This window comes from Nyctereutes procyonoides, unplaced genomic scaffold, assembly GCF_905146905.1.
Source record: "Nyctereutes procyonoides isolate TBG_1078 unplaced genomic scaffold, NYPRO_anot_genome, whole genome shotgun sequence".
In the NCBI taxonomy this organism is placed as follows: domain Eukaryota; kingdom Metazoa; phylum Chordata; class Mammalia; order Carnivora; family Canidae; genus Nyctereutes; species Nyctereutes procyonoides.
The window spans coordinates 3848350-3867255 of NW_026575041.1; the positions used below are offsets into that span (position 1 = coordinate 3848350).

At 52.7% G+C, this 18906-nt stretch overlaps 1 protein-coding gene across 6 annotated transcripts in view; it reads left to right on the top strand.

Moving 5' to 3' along the window:
• Positions 1-974: 974 nt before the first annotated feature.
• SLCO2B1 (solute carrier organic anion transporter family member 2B1) overlaps positions 975-18906 on the top strand; it is a 45311-nt gene continuing 27379 nt past the window's right edge. For 4 of the 6 annotated variants that reach the window (XM_055320483.1, XM_055320484.1, XM_055320485.1 and 1 more), the window contains exons 1-4: positions 975-1289; positions 13548-13678; positions 14816-14953; positions 16379-16541. In XM_055320483.1, coding sequence (XP_055176458.1) covers positions 1274-1289; positions 13548-13678; positions 14816-14953; positions 16379-16541 — 448 coding nt within the window. In that variant the 5' untranslated portion in view covers positions 975-1273. Of the gene's footprint in view, positions 1290-5615; positions 5791-9216; positions 9449-13547; positions 13679-14815; positions 14954-16378; positions 16542-18906 lie in introns of those variants that run through there. The other 2 variants (XM_055320488.1, XM_055320487.1) reach the window with 2 other exon arrangements.

Sequence of the window (18906 nt, forward strand, 5' to 3'; positions counted from 1 at the left end):
AATTGGGTCAAGTTTACTTCTGGATCCATTTTGGATTTGGGGAAACCCAAAGATCTTCCTCAGAAAGTACCTGGGTAGAGGAAAAAGCCTGGTTCTAGCACCAGAGGTTCAAGGCATGGCCCCACCACCTACTAGCTGGGAGATCTCTGGGTGGTTACTGAGATTCAAGACCTCATCTGTAAAATAGAGGAATAAATATCTGGCCTACAGGGCTGATAGGAAGACACGGTGGGGCCATACATGTGAGAGAGCTGAGGCAAGCTGGCAAAGGCAAACTGATAGGTTTCCTCTTGCTGCTCTGTTCTGAGCCCTGCCACAGTGGCTCCCTTCTTTGAGCTCCAGGCATTCAGGCTTGGCCTTTTGCTTGCTTGCTGAACCTGCACAGCAGCCCTACAAGTGAGGGGCCCTCTGTCCCTTCTTTATGGATGAGAGAAATGACACTGAGAGGTGCAGAAACCTGTTTGAAACCACGTGGCCAGTGAATGACAAGGCTGAGATGAGTCCCTCAAGGGGGCCGGCCATCGTGCTTCCTGGTGAATGGACTGACTCCTTGCTCCAGATCCTCAGTGTTCAGAGAGGAGATGGGGGTTTAGTGAGAGGGGGTGAGATCTTGAGAGGGACCCGGGTTCTGGGAAGGGGCACACTGTGGGAAACAGAGGCTCTCTGCAGGGCTCATGGAGGGCGACAACATTTCTGTGATGGGGGACGAGAGGGTGGTGGGAGACAGATTGAGATCAAGGGCGCAAGAGGAAACTGGAGAATCCAGACTCACTGAGATGAGGGCTTGGAAACCATCAACATTCCCTCTGCCCACCAGCCCTCTACTGCTAACAGAGGAACAGAAAGTATCCAGGGGAATGCTGAGGCCAGAGGATGTGAAGGAACAGCTGAGGGGAGGTGACACAGCAGCCTCCTCCCAGCAGCGGGGCTGGATGGAAACAAACCCAGCCTCCTGCACCAGTCTGGCCCTGGGCTGTCCCAGCCAAAGATCAGAGGAATTCAGAGAGAAAGAGAAGGGACAAGTGTCAGGCTGAGGCAGGCCCTTGGGGAGTGGGGTCAAGTTTTCGGGAATTCCTAACTCCTCTCAGAAGAGGTGGCTGCTGTCCAGTGTGGCCCGAGCAGCATCGGCTAAGTGCCTGGAGTCTCCACATTGCTGCCTCCCTTCTGTGGCTTGCAGCTGCTGTCTCCAGGGGCCCCGGACAAGGTCTCACTCCGGCTCAGCCCCACTCCCGAAATTGAAATCGGGGGTGGAACTCACTGCACCCCAAAAACCATGGGACCCAGGATAGGTAAGTGCGGATGAAATTAAAAAGGGGCACTGGGAGAGGGTCTGGGGGCTACCTTTCCAGTGCGGAGGGTGAGGAGCCAATATGGGTGCACTTGGGTGGGGTGGGGGTCTTGAAGTTCTCCACATGGAGCCCGCCAGAAGACCAGACCTAGCGAAAGTGTGCTGAATGAATGAGGGAATGACTGAAGGGGCAGGAAGGGACGCTGTTTACTCAGCTGGAGGCAGGGAACCCAGCCTATCTGCCCTGAGGAGACAGAGACCCGGAGAGGACAATGGAAATTCAGGCCACTCGAGCTCCTCCTCACCGAGCCCTGTTCCCTCTTTGAATCTAGCAGAGATAAAGACAGACAAAGCCGAGAAATATGGGGATACAAGCGTAGTCAGAGACACAGCAAGTCTAGAGATACGCAATCAGACAAAGGCTGGGACAGAGGAGAAGACAAAGACCAACAGGTGTCTGCAGGAGCGTGCAGGGACCGGCAAGGAGGTCAGCCCCAGAGAGAGAAAGCCGCAAGAAGACACCGGGAGAAATGGGGAGAAGCAAAGGAGCGCGTGCGAGAGAACCAGACAGAGACAGACAGGCACACCTGCCACAAAGAATTGGAAAGATCGGCACAGAAGAGACGTGGATTCAGAGAGAGACTTGCAGAGCCCGGCCTGGAGTGTGTGTGACAAGCGCCACGTGGAGAGGGTGGAGAGGGCGGCTGCGGTGGCTCTGGGAACGGAGCGCCCCGCTGGGCATTTCGCGTGCAGGCAGGCGAGGGAGGTGGAGGAAACAAAGGATCTTCAGACCGGGTGCCCTGTGGGGTGCCCTGCGGTGATCACCTCTGGCCTCCTTCCAGCTGCCTGTGTGAGTCTCACACCCACTCAGGCAGGACTGAACCTGCTCCCTGGCTCGTGTGTGAGGCAGTGAGGGCTTTGCGGGCAGGGCTGGGGACCATGGCACAGCAGGAAGGGTGGGGTGGATGCATCCTCTGGGGGCCTCACCGGAGAGCTGACAATGAGGTCAGATTTGGGTGGGTTGGTTTAGAGATGGGCCACTGACAAAACAAATTCCCCATCAGCTCTGGCTTGCTGCAGGAAGGGAGGGTTGGTGACCCTACAGGTATGGGAAGAAACTAGAGACTGGCTGTTTTGTGCAGAATAACAGACCACTGTTATTCTGACCCCTGTAGGGCTCTGGAATATTATCTAGCTGTCCTCACTTCCTGCACAGACAGCAGGAGGCTGACCCCACTGTCTGCCCACAGGGCCACCAGAAGCCACCTCTGGCCTTGCTTCCTAAGCCCCACCCTGAGCTGAGGCCAGGCTTCCCCCATGCTCTTTCTGGTCTGAGGGCACTCTGAGGGATGTGGTGATGCAGGTGGGGCAGGGTATAGAGATTGGAGCCTGGGAAGAGCAGGGGCCAGCTTACCTGAGGGAGCGGGGTCAGCTGTCCTGGCCAGGGGTAGGCACCAGAGAGAGGAGTCAGGGTCAGATCTGGCTCTCAGCCCAGCCCTATCACCAACTCACCACGTGCCCTTAGGCAAGAGGCACAGCTTTCCCTGTCTGTGGGGGAGGAGTTGGAGAAAATGATCTCCCAAGGCCATTCCCCTTTTATGATTTCAGAGAGGCCCCTTTCTCACCTCTGCCTCTTTGCTTGAAGCTTTTACCTCTACCAGAAAGGTATCTGTCTACGTTTCTTCAGCCATTCTGGTGAAATTTGCCATTTGCCAACTCCTCCAAACATCAAGTCCTCCAGGAAGCCTTCCAGACTGATTCTCCCAACTAGAAGTAACCTTTCTCACATATGCTGCTTGACTTCCCTTTTTTGAGGTTCATCCTTTCTTGTTCCTCATATCATTTCTGTTGCTCTCCAGCCGTCCTGGGTTCAAAGTATGTCACTCCAGTGCAGATAAGTAGGGGAAGGGAAAGAACCAGCAGCCCTGGGTTAAAATTTGAGGTCTGCGTCACTGGCTTTATGAGAATGCAGTGACATACTCTCACCCTTTTTAATAGTTGAGGAAACAGATGCTCAGGGAGGGCAAGTGGCTTACCAAGGTCACCCAGCAAGGGAGCAGCAGAGTGGGGGCCAGAACCCAGATTGTCCTGATGTCAGAGCTCTTTCCTCTCTCTACCATTAACCTTGGGGATCCCTCCTGTTTTCCATAGACCCCACACTAGTGAGATTCCACCCACTTGGGCACTTCACTGGTTCCAGACAAAGTGAACTATTCTCTAGGTGCTAGTGACTGGGGAGTGAGCAGGGTTGTGGATAGTTATTTCCTCCCAGGCTAGGCCTTGCCTACTGGGCCAGATATCGGGCAGCTGTGAACCGGATGGCAAGCTTGCCTAGACCCTACAGTCAGGGGCCAGGCATTCAACACCCAGTCTGCTTTTGTCCCCTTCTGGGACTCACTTTCTCTGGGCAGTAGATGGAGGGGGTTGTCCAAGGTGGTCATCTGGTCTCTTCCTGCACTGAGAAGCTCAGTCTTCTGTCTCTGGAAGGAGCAGTGCAGCAGAAGCCTCTGTAGGGGAAGGGTCAGGTCTCCCCATCGGTGTTAGAGGGGCTTGGCTATCCCCAGGGTGCCAGCCTGAACTTCAACTGCACCCTGGGGTCAGGAAGAAGTAAAGAAGTAAACTTTGTCCCTGCCATCCCTCATGGGCTGCAGGCCAGAGCCCAAAGCACCAATGCTTGAAATGATGGAGAACAATGCCTGCCTCACCAGAAAGGGAGCTCCATGGGGGTGGGGCCAGATTCAATCCATTCTTGGGGCCCCAGATCTCAGCAAAGGCTGGGCAGACATGAGGCATTGGGAAAGTCTCGGTACCTAAGCTGTCCTCCCTCCACTTCATGCCTCCCCCCAAGACATTCCTTCCTTCCCTCCAACCTGTTTTGAAAACCTGCCCTAGTTGAGGACAGGAGACTCATGATGTGGATGGAGTGCAGCTGGGTATTATAGGGCCCTAGGGAGGACATGTAAGCACATAGAGAGGTGAGCTGGGACTCATGGTTGGGAGGCAGTATGGCCAAAGCCAATGCACACTTCTCTCTGAACCTCAAGCTCCATGTTTTAGGCCAAAGGAGACTGGCCTGAATTCCCTATGGGCTCAGGGCTCACCCTCCCCCCAGACTTTCTTCACTGTTTTTAAGATCATCATGGGTCTAGATGGGATAGCCAGGACTGGAACTGGGAACAGAAAGTCCCAGTACAGGGTGCCTGACCCAGCTTGGAAACCACCAGAAAGTGCTTGGCCTCCTCCCCCACCCTGCATGGATCTTCCTCAAGAAGCAACAGCTGGGACGCCTGCAAGAGCTAGACCTCAAGCATGCTAATATCCTCCCAACAGACCCCCCAAAGTCCTGCCAGGAGGAATTTCTCAAAGATGACAACCAAGCTTTTCGTGCCTCTGAGTCTCCCTCTCCAGAAGCTCACTAGGCCACACTGGGAACCGGAGCACCCCCACCCAACCTGGGCCCCTCCTCTCACATTCCCATGCTCCAGCCCTGTCTTCTCCCTCACTCAGCTTAGCTCAATTCAACAGTCATGTTTTTAAGCTGAACCAGGCCTTGAAAGATGAGAAGTGGTCCGCTGGGGAGGAAGGACACTCCAGGCTGAGAGTACAGTGCGTGCAAAGGCAGAGGGGTGAAAGGAATAGGATGATTTTGAAGAAGGGCAATCGTCTATGGGGCCAGAGAATAATGTTTGCTAGGGGTGGATGAGACAGGAGCTGTTCCTAGGGGCCTTGACCTTTTCTTTCTTTTTTTTTTTAAGATTTTATTTATTCATGAGAGACACAGAGAGAGAAGCAGAGACATAGGCAGAGGGAGAAGCAGGCTCCCTGCAGAGAACCGATGCCACACTGGATCCCAGAACTCTGGGATCACACCCGGAGCCAAAGGCAGATGCTCAACCACTGAGCCACCCAGGTGCCCCAAGCCTTGACCTTTTGAGGCTTGGTGGCTGAACTCACATGTTGCAGATGAGGTGGGAAAGGAGGAGGGGGCCAACTGTTGTTGAGGACTACACTGTACCGGGCATGGCATTTTCTTTCAATTCCACAAAACCCCATGAGATGGGCTCTCTTCTCTCACTTCCAGGGAAGGAAACTGAAACTTACGTTGACTGACTAAGCTGCCCAAGGTCACATAATCTGATGTGGCAAAGCAAATATTTGAATCCAAAGTCTTCTGACCCAGAGGGTTTCAGTGGGACTGGACATGGTCCATTAGGACACAGGATGGGATAGGTTCTGCGCTGGGGAGTTGACTGCTTCATCGGGGGACATAAGCAATACAGGAGAGTGACGAGCACTGCAACTCAGAGGAGAGTCTGAGGGAACTGGCCAGGAAAGGGTTTTACAGAAGGAAAGACAGCTGGCATGGGCCTCAGGAGCTAGGCAGGAGAGAGCAGCAAGCCGAGGACATACAGAGCCATCTAGGAGGTAGGAAGAGCTGAAGGAGCAGGTTGGCCATGCTGGCCTCCTTCTACTCCAACACTTCTGGAGAGGTATCTGTAGAGGTATGTCATTGTTATGAGGAACAGATTGCCCAATATCTGCTTCTGGGAGTATTTCCCTTCCCAGGCTCGGGCTGTGGGTGTGTCAGTGCTGGAAGCTATTAGGTTTTCCAAAAACATCTTGGCGCCTTTGTGACTCTGTCCCCCACCCCCCACCTTGGCACCTGAACACAATTGCAGTGTAGGTTTCTCTTTTCGCTCTGTTCTCTTCAGATGGGGCACATGGCGGAGGCATCTCACTCTAACTGGGCAAGTTGCCCACTTGTGGCTACTGTTACCTTCTTTCCACTCTTGTGTCCAGACAGCCAGGGAGCTGACGCTAGCCCATATTCTTGCATGAGCTCTCCTGGAGCCCACAGCCTCCTAGACATCTCTCCCTTGGTGCCCCCTTGCCACCCCAAACTCAACCATGGCCATGGCCAAGGCTGAACTCACCACCCCCTTGCAATCCTGACCCTCAATGGTGACATACCCAGATACAGAGCTACGCTCCTCCCTGCTCCACCCTTGCCCCTAGGACTCCTCGGCCTCCTGCCCCCTCTCCCCACAGCTGATCTTCCATCACGTCCTGCCCATCCTCCCTCCCCACTGTGGTACCTCAGCTCATTATTCTCCTTTTCCACTGCCATGACCTAGCCCAGGCCCCATGGTCACTCACAGCCCTGGACCCCACTCCTGCCCTCTCCCTGGTCCCTGCCTATCACCTGATTCTTCCACTCTTCCCACACAGGCATGGAGGTCTTCCCAGGTGGCCAAATCAGACCTCATCTCTGCCTGGGCTCAGAACAAAGTCCAGCCCTTCAACCTGTTATTCAGGCTCATCATAGCCTGGCTCCTCCAACCACTCCAGCCTCACCCATCTACCCCCACCTTGACCCCAGTGCTCCAGCCTCGCCAGACCCTTTGTTCCCTGAACATTCTTTGTACTTTGATACTTCTGCTGTTTTATCTGATGTTTCTTCCTTTAGGAAGCCTTCCAAAACCTCATAATCTAGGCTAGGGCCTCTGCTGGGTTTCCATAGTCTTGAAACTCCTTGTATTACATCAGTGAATGCATATCCCTGGGATTCTGCATTAGATGTCTGCCTCTCACCCCCACCATGTACACTGGGAGCTCCCTGGGGGCAAGGACTGGGGCTGCTGGCCTCTGAGACCCCAGCAGGTGCAGAATGAATCTTCACTGTCACTTCTAGAACTAGCAGAGACCAGTTCTTTCTGTGTGGTGACCCTGGGCAAGTCATGGTCTTCTCTGGCCGTTTACTCACCCCGCAAAGGGTTAACCCAGCCCTGGCTTCCTGTCCAATGGACTCCCCAGGCCCAATGTTGCTGTGGAGTCACAGTCAGAAGAAGTGGGTCCCTGAAAACATGCCAGGCAGGCACCCCTCACCTCCACCACCACCACCAACACAAAGAAACTCTAACAGGGCAAATTGTCACGTGCAGGCCCAGCATCTCAGATCAGCTGAATGTTGCCATATGAGAATGTAGGCCTAGTATTGCCAGATCTGCGACTATTTCAGGAAAAAAGCAAAAATCTGAAGTTTTATGTGAAATTTCCTGTTTTTAAATTCTGGCAATTAACTTAAAAAACACTCAGAGAGCAAGCATTGCGCAAGCCCCCCAAAACATCTAGAAGCCAGATGTGCCACCAGGCAGGACTGCCTGTGCGCTGCATGACTCCAGATAGCACCCTTCACTTTGTGGTGCACAGCCCACACCACTGCACATGGGGCTTTTGGCCAGGGCCTCCCTGTTGTAACCTCTGCCTTATAGTCTATCTCTGCTAGTTCTTTTGATGGCCTTGGCAAAGGGTGTGGGGGAGAGGCCTTTCGTTTTCTTGTACAGGGAAGTTATTGGGCGGAGGGGGGAGACCTTGGAATGCAGCTGGTGGGATGGGGTAGGGGTGGGAAGAGGACAAGAAGTGGCAGAGGGAGGCATCCACGGGTGTCTGTGTTGCTTCAGGAATCAGGAAGAGGTGAGTGAGTGATGCCAGGGCTGAGTCTCCACAGGTAGGAATATAGTTTTTCTGGGGCCCAGACATGGAAATAGATTCCTTGGTGAGTTTGGAGCAAAGGCTGACAAAATTGCAACTTGCAGGATACCCTGGTGTTGACAAGGGACATTATATTGTGTGACCCTCACACAGGCTTGAGAGGCAAGGCTTAATAGGAATATTAAGAGATTCAGAGAAGTCTCACTGCTGGCCCAAGGCCATACTAGGTCTAAATGATCTTTGATTTTGCTCTCTCTGCTGAAGACAGGCTGGAATGTTCTGGATAGAAAGTGCCACTGTCTTGTCCCTCCTTGGTCCTCAGGATGTGAGAACCCTCACAGGCTTTCTTGGCATTTCCCAGCAAGTCTCTCCTGAAAGCTCAAATCTGGGTCTTGTCTATGAGTCCTCAACTCCCACCATACTCCAGTCCCCGGGGTATGGGACTCATGTTGCCACATATCTTTCTTGCCTTATTTCCCTCTCCAGCCTTGCCCTGACAGCACTCTCTGAGGCCATTAGAAGAGGCTGTTGACTTACCAGCGAATGATTGGCTCTCCAAAGCATCAGCTGGTGGAATGGCCGACTCCTCCCCTATAAAACTACCTTTGACAATGCACAGAAGGGAAGCCAGGCTGGAACAAGAAATGGCTATGTGGGGATTATTTTTCATTTGTTCTAAGGCCATCTTTGCAACCAACCTTCTTGTGGTTGTTCCCGGGAGCCCAGGAGTCAGACCTGGGTTCCAGTCCAGGCTTTACCATTTATTGGCCCCAGGACCCTGGATAAGTTGCTTTCCCTCTGTCTATGCCTGTTTCCTTCTCTGCATCATGGAATCACAGCAGCTATTTCTACAGGTTGCTAGGAGGATGGGTGATGAAGATCAGCCCAGCCCAGCCTAGCATGTAGTGTTGCTTGGTCTATGGTAGACCCTCAGATGAGCACCTAGGACAAGCTCCCCCAAGACACTTCCTGTAGGGGATTAGGGTGAGCCAGAGAGCTGGGTCTCCCAACCTCCCACCTTGCAGCCCTCTTGGGTTGAAGTTCCTCTGGATTCTCAAATACAAGATGTGGCAATGCTCTTTGCAGTCATAAAGCAAGTAGTATGGAAGCCTGTGGGGGAGTTTGCAGCAGAATAGACAGCTGACAGAAAGACTGGCTGCCTGATGGGGAATAAACAACATTTACTGCACACCTGCTGTGCATGATGTCTGCGCTGACTCCCCACATATGACCAACAGAACCCACTGATAAGACAAAGCCTATTGTTTACTGTGATGAGGGATAATACGGCTCTCAAAGCTCTGGCAGTGGTTCAGAGTGGGGAGGTAAGGTCAATATTTGTCGAGAACTGAAAGTTTGTTTGAAGGCTAGGCCGTAAGCGTGGGGAGGAAGGCAGGGGAGGGAGGCTCGACTGAGATTGGGTAAGAATCGTGATACAACAGTTTGTTGGTAGAAATAACAAGGTAAGGATTTTTGTGGGGAGACATTCAAAGAATCGGAGGCGCACACTCTGTGGATGATTTCCCGTGAAGAGTTGATGGGTCTTTAAGAAGGTAATGAGCAATGAAGCCATTTGTTTGAGCTGGTCAGTCTGGGAAGAAAGAGGAAGAAGAAAAAATGCTAATGAAGACAGTGGACCTGCAAGGCCAAGTTAATACAGACAGTAAGGTATGATTTCAGGCTTTTAGTGTCCAGGCTGAATGTTGGGTGGAAGGATCTGGTTCTCAGTTGTCGCTTTCTGTCCTGAGATGTGGGGATTACAATCCCTGCACTGCAGATGAGGAAGCAAAGGGGCCACTGGTCTCAGGTCACACAGCAAGATTGTAGCCGGCGGGGATTCAAACCTGGGCAATTGCTTCTAAAGATAGTGAGTGTGCATGGAGGGCAGGTCCTCAAGTCTGGTGGTAAATTGGGGCTTGGATGAGAAGCAGAGAAAATCTAGGGCTGGAAGAATGATGCTGTTAGAAGAAGGCGTTAACCTGGAGGGGCCAAGGACCTGCGGAAGGGAGTGGGTTCGGTTGGGCCCTGTGGCCTTGGAGGCACTTGAAAGCTATCAGGAGAGGGGAGGGTAATTGTCCTCAGTGGGGCCTACTGTGTCTCAGGGCTGGGCAGGTGCTAGATGGCTCACCTCCTTGAGGTAGATGCTATCTTCTCATCTTTCAGATGAAGCAATGGCTTAGAAAATGAAAGGGCATGTCCAGGTTCACACAGCTTCTGGCAGAGTTGGGGTTCAGACCCAGGTCTGAGGACTTTGAAACCCAATGCTCAGTCCCACATCCGCCTGGATTTTCTGTTTGCAGCTGGGAGGTAGCTGGAGGAGGTAGGACTTTTGAGACTTTCCAGCAAAGAACAGGCAGAGAAATCTAGCCTTCCCCATCAGGCTGCTCTCAGAAACCTTGGTCCTCATCACCCCGGATTCAGCTGGTATGAGGAATGCTGATTCTTGCCTCTGGAGGGGGCAGCTAGAGGCAGAGCCTCTGCCTTACAGACATTCAGAGTCTTTGAGTGAACTGAAGATCTCAGGCTGACAGACGTTCAGGGTAACTGTCTGACTGGCCAGCTAGTTAGTTCAGCCTGCCTGAACAGGCAAGTTTCCTAAGAGACAGCCAGACCAATGACTTACCAGCTGATGGACGTGAGTGGGCCTGAGTGAAGAGCCAGCCATGTCCCCAACTGACAGGCACACCGACCCCTTGCCTCCCAGCTCTGGGAATGCAGGCTCCAGCCCTAGGATACACCTGGCCTACCTGGAGCCTCCAAACCTGGTTGCCCACCTGGAGAGAAACAAGCTGGGATTTTTTTTCCTAGGGTCTAGCTCCCTGCCTCTCCCCTCATGCCCACCTGCCCCCTCATCTGTGAGGGGTGACCCCTGACAAAATCTTCACAGGATGGGAAGGTCCTCAGAGATGTCACAGGAGGAGAATGTACTTTCCTGAACTCAAGACTCTCCTTCTGAGGGGGGCTTTGTTCTTATTCAGAGTCAGACTATTTGTTGCTGGTCTACTCAGAGGCCTCAGCCCACAAGAAGAGCTTGAAGAGGCCTGGCTACCTGCCTGACCAGCCCCATTCTGTGACCACCTGACCACCCAATGGCTGCTCTCAGCTCCCAGGGGCCATGGCTTCCCTCCTTCATCAGGAGGCTCAAGCTAAAGACTAGCCCACAGGAAGGCAGAAGATTCTATGTTGGTCCACTGATCTTCTGTCCCCCTGTCTTATCTATATCCTGGACTTCTTTCAGAGCTGGGCCTCCTGGCCCATGACTTCTGCCCTCCCAGATTCAGCCTCATCATCCGGTTGACCTGGCCCCCTGGTGGGTTGGCACTGTCACCTTTCAGGTGGCCTGGTTAGGTTTGGTTAGGCCACAATAGAGAAGAGTGCTGTGCTTCTTCCCCTCATCAAACCTGTGCCAGGAGCATGGCGTGATGTTGAGGCTAACGCCTGGGCTTGAGTCCCTACACTGGCACTAACCGGCAGAGCTTGTTACCTCTGGGCCTCAGTGTCCTCCTCAGGTGCAAGAGATAATGAAAGTGCTAAGGCCCAGAGCTGTGGAGAGCCTTCAGGAACATGGAGAGCCTGCACATGAAGGCGTAGCTGTATGTCAAGCAGGTAACACAGCCTCCGTGCTATAGTAGGTGATTCGTTTATGCTGGTGAGAGAAACCAGGGCTTGGAAATGGGCCTACCAATCTCCTCTGGGCAAGTTCGCTTGGGAACCCCCCCGCACCTCCTTTTCTCCTTCTAAATGACCTCCACAGAGCCCGTCCCTTCGCTATGCCAACCCCTTATCTCCTCCCTGTCAGGTGGATTTTGTTTCAATATCTCCTTGTTTTCCCTACATACTAATGCCACCCAAAGACACTCTTCCCCAGCCACACACACACTTCCATTTCTAAGCTTTTTGAATAGACATTTCTCCAAAGAAGGTACACAAATGGCCAACAAGTACACAAAAAACGCTCAACATCATTAGTCATTAGGGAAATGCTAATCAAAACTGCATGAGATACCACTTCACACCCACTAGGGTGGCTATAATCAAAAAAGACACAATACTAAGTATCAGCAAGGATGTGGAGAGATTAGAACCATCATACACTGCTGGCAGGAGTATAAAACAGCACAGTCACTTTGGAAAACAGTTTGGCAGTTTCTTAAAAAGTTGAACAGAGTTGCCATATGACCCAGGAATTCCACTCCTGGCTGTATACCCAAGCGAACTGAGAACATATGCTGACACAAAAATGTGTACATGTGAACATTCACAATCCCCAAAACAAACAAAATGTGATTTATGTCCGTACCGTGGAATATCGTCCAGCCATAAAACGGAATGACATACTGATGTGCTCTGTAACACTGGGCTATGTGAAAGCAGCGAGACAAAAACTTATGTATTGTACTATTTCGTTTGTATGAATTTATGTTAAATATCCAGAATAGGCAAACCCAGAAAATAGATCCACAGTTACCAGGAACTGGGAGGAGGAGGGAGGATTGCTACCAGGTGTGGGGTTCCTTATTGAGACGATGGAAATGTTCTGGAATTAGCAGTGATGATGTATGCCTTTTATAATATAACAAAACCACTTAATTGTGTCCTTTAAAAGGATGGAGTTTATGATGAATTAACCTCAACTGAAAACAATTCCTCAGGCTCCCAGTTATCTTGTGTGAGGAATGCAAACCCTTCGCTGGGTGGTGCCAGGCCTCTATGGCTCCTTTCTGAGTTTGCCTTCAGGATCTGGAGATGGAGAATCCCCACATTCCTGCCTGGGTCAAGGGTGGCCTTGAGTCGGTTTCCAGACCCCAGAAGGAGCTTGTTGAATGAAGGGAAACTCCTGCCAGGTTAAGAAGCATATGAAACAATGGGGAAGGCTTCCTCGGGAAGTGGACGGGAGGAAGGCTAAGGGGGCCAGGTTTCCATTTAGGTGGAAGGGTGGAGCCTCCCAAGGCTGGACTTCCCGAGCTCCTCACTGAGATCAAATGTCAGGAGACCCCAGGAGATGCCCCTGAGGGAGTTCAGCTTTCCTCTCACTACAGTGAGTGGGATACTGGCATGGTTACCAGGGAGCAACCCAGACATGCCTAACGGGGCCAAGGATCCAGGTTCTAACCACACCTCTGCCTCCTGAGTCATCTCCACCCTTGGGGAGTTCATTTTGTCCAGGATGAGGAAGGTGGTTACATGGGATGATCTTTCTGCACGGATCAGCAACATGGTTTGATGTACGAGTTGGAACTGGGCTAGGTAGCTCTGTGTTACGGGCAGGGTGCTGGTGTCTGCTCTGAACTACGCCCAGGAAAAGCCGTTATGCCCTGACTAGGGACTGAGCCTTGACCCTGTACCTGATCCTAAAGCTGTGAACCTATACTGAGTCAGACAGACGTACAGCCAGACTCAGCCTCCAGGAGCACCGGGTGTCTCACAACTACAGGCCCAAATGGGGCTAAGCCTGCGTGTTCTTACTGCCGGAGTCCCTGCTTGAAGGCTACATAGTGTGGCCAGCAGCTTCTCCCTAGAAGGAAGGTTATGCTGGGATTGGAATGAAGATGTGAGGCAGGTGGTCCCAGCTGGGATCCGGCTAGCGTGGCTACATGGGCCACATACCCTCTTAGGAAGGGTCCTCCCATCGCTGGGCCTCAGGAAGCCTGAAGGTGCTCAGACTCTCAGATTGTTGCCAACCTGCAGAACACCTTGGGTGACCTGGGTCAGGGCCATTCTCTGGGACCCCATCTCCACTCTCCCCTCCTTGCTGTCTGTCCCACAGGGCCAGTGGGTGAGGAGGCCCAGATGCCAGACAAGGACACCAAGGCCATGATGAGTGTGGAAGACACACCTGGAGGCAAAGCCTGCCCAAACCCTCAGGACTTGCGGCCAAGTGTGTTCTACAGCATCAAGGTATCACTCAGGGCCTGCCGGGAGCGGGGCCATCTGAACCCTGTAGGGAAGGCTGTGTAACTCCAAGCAAGCTGCTGCCTTTCTCTGAGCCTCAGTTTTCTCATCTGCAGAATGGGCAGCTGTGAGAACCAAAGGGATAATCTACCAAAGCATTTAGCTTGATGTGGGGCACCTGTTCCTTCCTTCCAGCGAAGAAAGAAGGGGCTGCTCTGTGTCAGTGGAGGACCAGGCTCCTTGCCTCCCATTGCCCCAGAGGGAAAGAAAAGGACCTCAGGAGTCTTGAGTCTGTATGACTGCTGGGGAGCTCTGTCCTCCCGGGGCAGCCCTGAACATCCAAGCATCCCTGGGTGCCCGGGTCTGTGCCACGTGCTGTCTTACTCAGTTCTCACAGTAGCCCTGAGTGGTGCGGATGTTGTCCTTGCTCTATCCAAGAGGAAACCAAGACTCAGAAAAACAGTGAATATTTTTAAGCTCCGGCACCAGCCCCCTTCTTTGAAGCTAGTGTTTCTTCTCCTGGGAATTTTGCCAGCTTGCCGGGAGGCAGGCAGGGATGTTCGGGGCAGGGCTAGGTGGGGTGGGCAGCTTGAGGATTCTGTGTCTGCAAGTGCTCTCCCAAGGGAGCCCTGGGGAAGGAATGGGTGGGCTGGGGTGGAGGGGAGCTTCCCAGGGAGAGGGGCGGGTGGCGAAATAGGGAGGGGGGTCCAGTCCAGCCCAGGGGAGCTCTGAGGGTCAGAGTGGCTCCCATCATTCTTGGCCCCAGGAAGACCCAACTCCCCGTCATGTGGGAATCAGGTGGCGCTGTGACCCCCTGGATATACCTAGGACAGCTTGTATCATTTTTAGGCCTGTAGGAGAAGCCATGGGCTACTCCAATAACACTGTGTGTGTGTGTGTGTGTGTCTGTCTGTCTGTCTGTCTGTGTCTCTGTCTCTTGTCTCTCTCCACCTCTTATTCTTACCTCTCCCTCTTTCTCTCCTGTGTGTCTATCTCCTCTGACTCTGTTTCCCCATCTCTGTTCCTTGCTCCTCCTTTTCCCCAACTCTGTCTCCTAACCCCCACCCCCTCTGGCTGAACCCCCACCCATCTCCCTGCTCCCCTGCCGGCTGCCACCGCCCTGCCCGCCCCCCCCCCCCGCAGTTCTTCGTCCTGTGCCACAGCCTGCTGCAGCTCGCACAGCTCATGATCTCCGGCTACCTCAAGAGCTCCATCTCCACGGTGGAGAAGCGCTTCGGTCTCTCCAGTCAGACCTCAGGGCTGCTGGCTGCCTTCAATGAGGTACTGGCCCTGGTGCAGTCACAGGGGTGGGTGTTGAGGGAGACCCTCATCCCCAGCTCCTCACCCTCTTCTCTCACTACCCTGACCTGAACCCTTCCCTTCCTAGTGCCCACAGGCAACCCCATCAAAGCTTCCTCCCCAAATCTCCTTAGCCAGCTCCTTTTCATGTCCTGGTAGAGAAACTGACCTCTGCCTCCTTGTAATGTCAGAGTACTGGTGGTCCTGCCCTTGGGGGCATGCGAATGGTTGGGGTGTGGGAATTCCCCTACCATGGTTGGGGTGTGGGAATTCCCCTACCACCCACTCTCCCTTTGGAGCCTTTACCTGGCTATTGCCTGTCCCAGGAAGAAATCAGAGGAAGTCACTTCAACAGCAGTAAGATTTAAGTTAGATCAAAGGCAGGACTCTGGGACCACTGGTGGTGCAGGGAGGGAGCAATACCATGGCATGAGTCTCTCCTCAGAGTTGCCCAGAGATCCCTAAGTCTGGGGCCAACAGCCAAGCAGGGAGGAGTGGACAAGCTACTTTGGGGGGCTTTAGAGATCAGGATCCAGCTATGGCCCCTACCCCCTCCACCAGATGTTTTCCATCTCAGAGAAGGTCACTGTCCAGAGAAGTCTCTTCCTCCCTACCCCACACCAGATTTCTGTGTGAGTCTCTCCCCTTGGGATGATATGTCACATTTCTTCCAAGCCGAGGCCTGGAAACTACACGGCATCCCCAGATATTCCTCAGACCTCACCCCCAGATGTCAGAGGTGGGAAGGAAACGTCATTACCTAGCTATGGGACCTGGGGGAAGTCATCCCCCACCTCTGGGTCTCAGTGTTCCCCTATAAAATGGAGAGTGGCCACCCTTCTCAGAGTTGGTCCTCCTACCAACTGTCTTGTGAATACTGCCTCCCTCCAGTAGCAAGGAGCCTGGGGCTGGGAGTGAGTATAACAGCCAAGAAGCAGTGATGTGGGCAGCACCCCCCAGCTTCTGGCGATAGAGCCTGCCCCTGCCCTGCAAGTTCTCAAGGCCCCTCCAGTGCCCACATCCTCAGTTTTTTATTCTAAGGCTTGAAATTCCAAGCCTTAGTCCTCTGGCTTCGGGTCTTACTTATTTGTCTCAGTCATGATATCCCAGAAATTTAAAAACCCTTTCCTTGACTCTTCCTTGTTCCAACATGGGCTCTAGCCTGTTTTCCAGCATGAAATCGAACTTCTAGTCTTGTCCACCCTGCCCTCATTTCTCTCCCCTAATGCGACATTGGGGCCCCTCCTAGGAGAACCCAGAATCCGCATAAGAGGTGCCCAAATGATTCTCATTCAGTTAGCTAGTCCTTCATACTGATGGGAACACCAGACTGGTGACAGAAGCTGGGGTGGTCCTGGCCTCTGGTGGCTCTGCTCCACTTGAATGGGTCCCCTCATCCCTTGGCAGGTGGGGAACACAGCCTTGATTGTGTTTGTGAGCTACTTTGGCAGCCGGGTACACCGGCCCCGACTGATCGGCTATGGGGCTGTCATTGTGGCCCTGGCAGGCCTGCTCATGAGTCTCCCACACTTCATCTCGGAGCCATACCGCTACGACCATACTAGCCCCGGTAAGAGCAGGAAGGGCTGGGCTGGAGATGGACGTGAGGAGCCTGATACTATGCACCAGGGCCCATTGGTCAGGATGGGCCCAGCTTCCTGGGGCACTTGCTGGTCTTCCCCACTCCCTCGGTCCCATTCTGGGTGGGTCCTTCTGGAAGTCCTGGGAGTGGGGTTGTTCTGGGGCAAAGGAGTGAAACCCTCCAGGCCCCTCTTAGTAAGGGCCTGCTTGTGTGTCACTGTATTTTTGAGGTGGGGTAAACTTACAACAAAGCCTACCTTAGGACCTGGCATGCAGTAGATCCTCAGGAAATGTGTGTGGAATAATAATAGTATCACATACCACTCATGGTGTACCAGACACTGTTCTTCCAAGTACTTTATGTGTATTAGTGTATTTAATCCTCACAAGTAGCCAAGACATTAATGTGAAAGAATGAATGAGTGCATAAACAAATTTAAAAAATGAAAGAATTTTAGATAGGAAGCCCAGTGAGATTTTGTTGAGGGTCAACTGGACAGGTAGATGCCTGTCTCTTGGAGAATAACCCAAGCAGCCTGAGCTTCATTCCTTCAATATTCCATCCACCCAATCCAGCTACCCACCCATCTATCCACCCTTCCATCTATCCATCATCCATCCATCCATCCATCCATCCATCTAGTGGTCCACCTAACAAACCCTCAGTACAGCCTACTTTGTGTCAGACCCTCTCAAGGAACTCAGTCTTGCTTCCAGAGAGCTCCCAGAAGAGGAGATAGAGGCAAACAAAAAGCCTGCATTGTGTCACTTGTGTGAGGAAGGAAGCACAGGGACTGGCCTAGCGTGGAAGCCATCCCAGGGGAAGAGGGCTGTCTGAGAGCATGGCCTCCTTTGCCTTCCCATCAGCTCACACGCCAGAGCTCTCACTCTGTGCCAGGCCCAGGGGCGGTAATGTGGAGTATTATGACCAGCCCCAAGAAGCTCCCAGGGAGGCACAGGTCAGAGGCATGGGCAGCTCTGCTTTGGGGTGGAGACAGAGCTAGCAGAGCCCTGAGTGTAAGGAGAAGGTGGGTGTTTCAAGTGCAGGAAGCCACAAGAGCAATGGCCATGAAGTGGGAAAGTAGAGAGTGTACGTGAGCAACTCAGAGTGGTCCTCAAGGCCTGAGTGGAGAGCTGTCAAAGCCCTTATTGGAATGCTAGGGAAAAATCCCCACATTTCTGGGTCCAGAATTTTCACTTTGACAGAGTTTTCACTTTGGCAGAATTTTCACTTTAACAGAGCTTTTCCTGTGCAGGGTCATACACTTCTTCACCCTCCCCATCACACAACATCCCTCTGCCCTGAGCACCCTGTGAAAGCCTGAGCCTGTCTCAGGTGAGCAGGCGAGGCTCGGTAACATCCAAGCACCCAGCCTGCTCTGGCATCCCAGACTATTTCATTCATTCATTCTTCATCCAGTAATGGATTCGTGTCTTTATCGCTAATACTTCTGCACCAGGCCCCCTGCGAGGTACTTCACAGGGGTGCAAAAAGAAGCCAGAGCCCCATAACAATCATGACCTCTAACGTCTAGTAGGTGCCGTGCATGGGCGGCACTCGGCACTCTTCATGTTTACGGCCCTGCAGCCGTAGGTGTTATCAGCATCCTATTTTACAGGTGAGGAAACCGCTGTTCACAGAGAGGGGGATACCCTCAAGGCCCACAGCTAGTGATGCCATGACATGTCCAGGTAGCTTGGCCCCCAAGGTCCCACTCCGGATCACTGAATTATTCTGTTTCTGAATTCTGGATTTCCGTAGAACTTCTTATTCTAGGAAACTTTTGAAAGATGATGAAACTGAGGCCCAGATGGGCTGAGGGCCTCTGTCCAAGTCTCCTAGTCTTCAACTCACACACCTTGTTTGAAGGTCCAGGTCCTTGACCCTGGTTCATGTGGCTTTTTCTCAGAGTCCTGGCTGCCAGAAAAGGTGGGGCAGGCCACAGAGAGAAGGCCACCCATATTTGGAATAATAATAGCACGAGGGTCTCTTTAAGTTTGCTCACCAAATATTGGTGAGCTCCAGGGAGCAACTGTCTGCTACTAAATTAAGAAATTCTCCTTTACTGAACTCTGCATCTGTGTCCTGAGCTGACACTGAGCCCACCCAAAATGAAGGCCAAGCACACTAGAGCCTTCCACCGTCCAAGCCCCAGCATCCCTCCCCGGCCTGGCTGTGCCTTCAGTCCTGTTGCTCACATTCTGTGAGTCAGCCATGCTTAACTTCTCAAGCCCCTGGGTTTCACTCTGCTGTGACCTCTCCCTGGAACACCCCTCCCACCTTCTCTCTCTTGAAAAATTTGTTTGTTCTTGGTCCCATTCAAACCCAATCTCCTTTGACAGCCCCAGCCCAC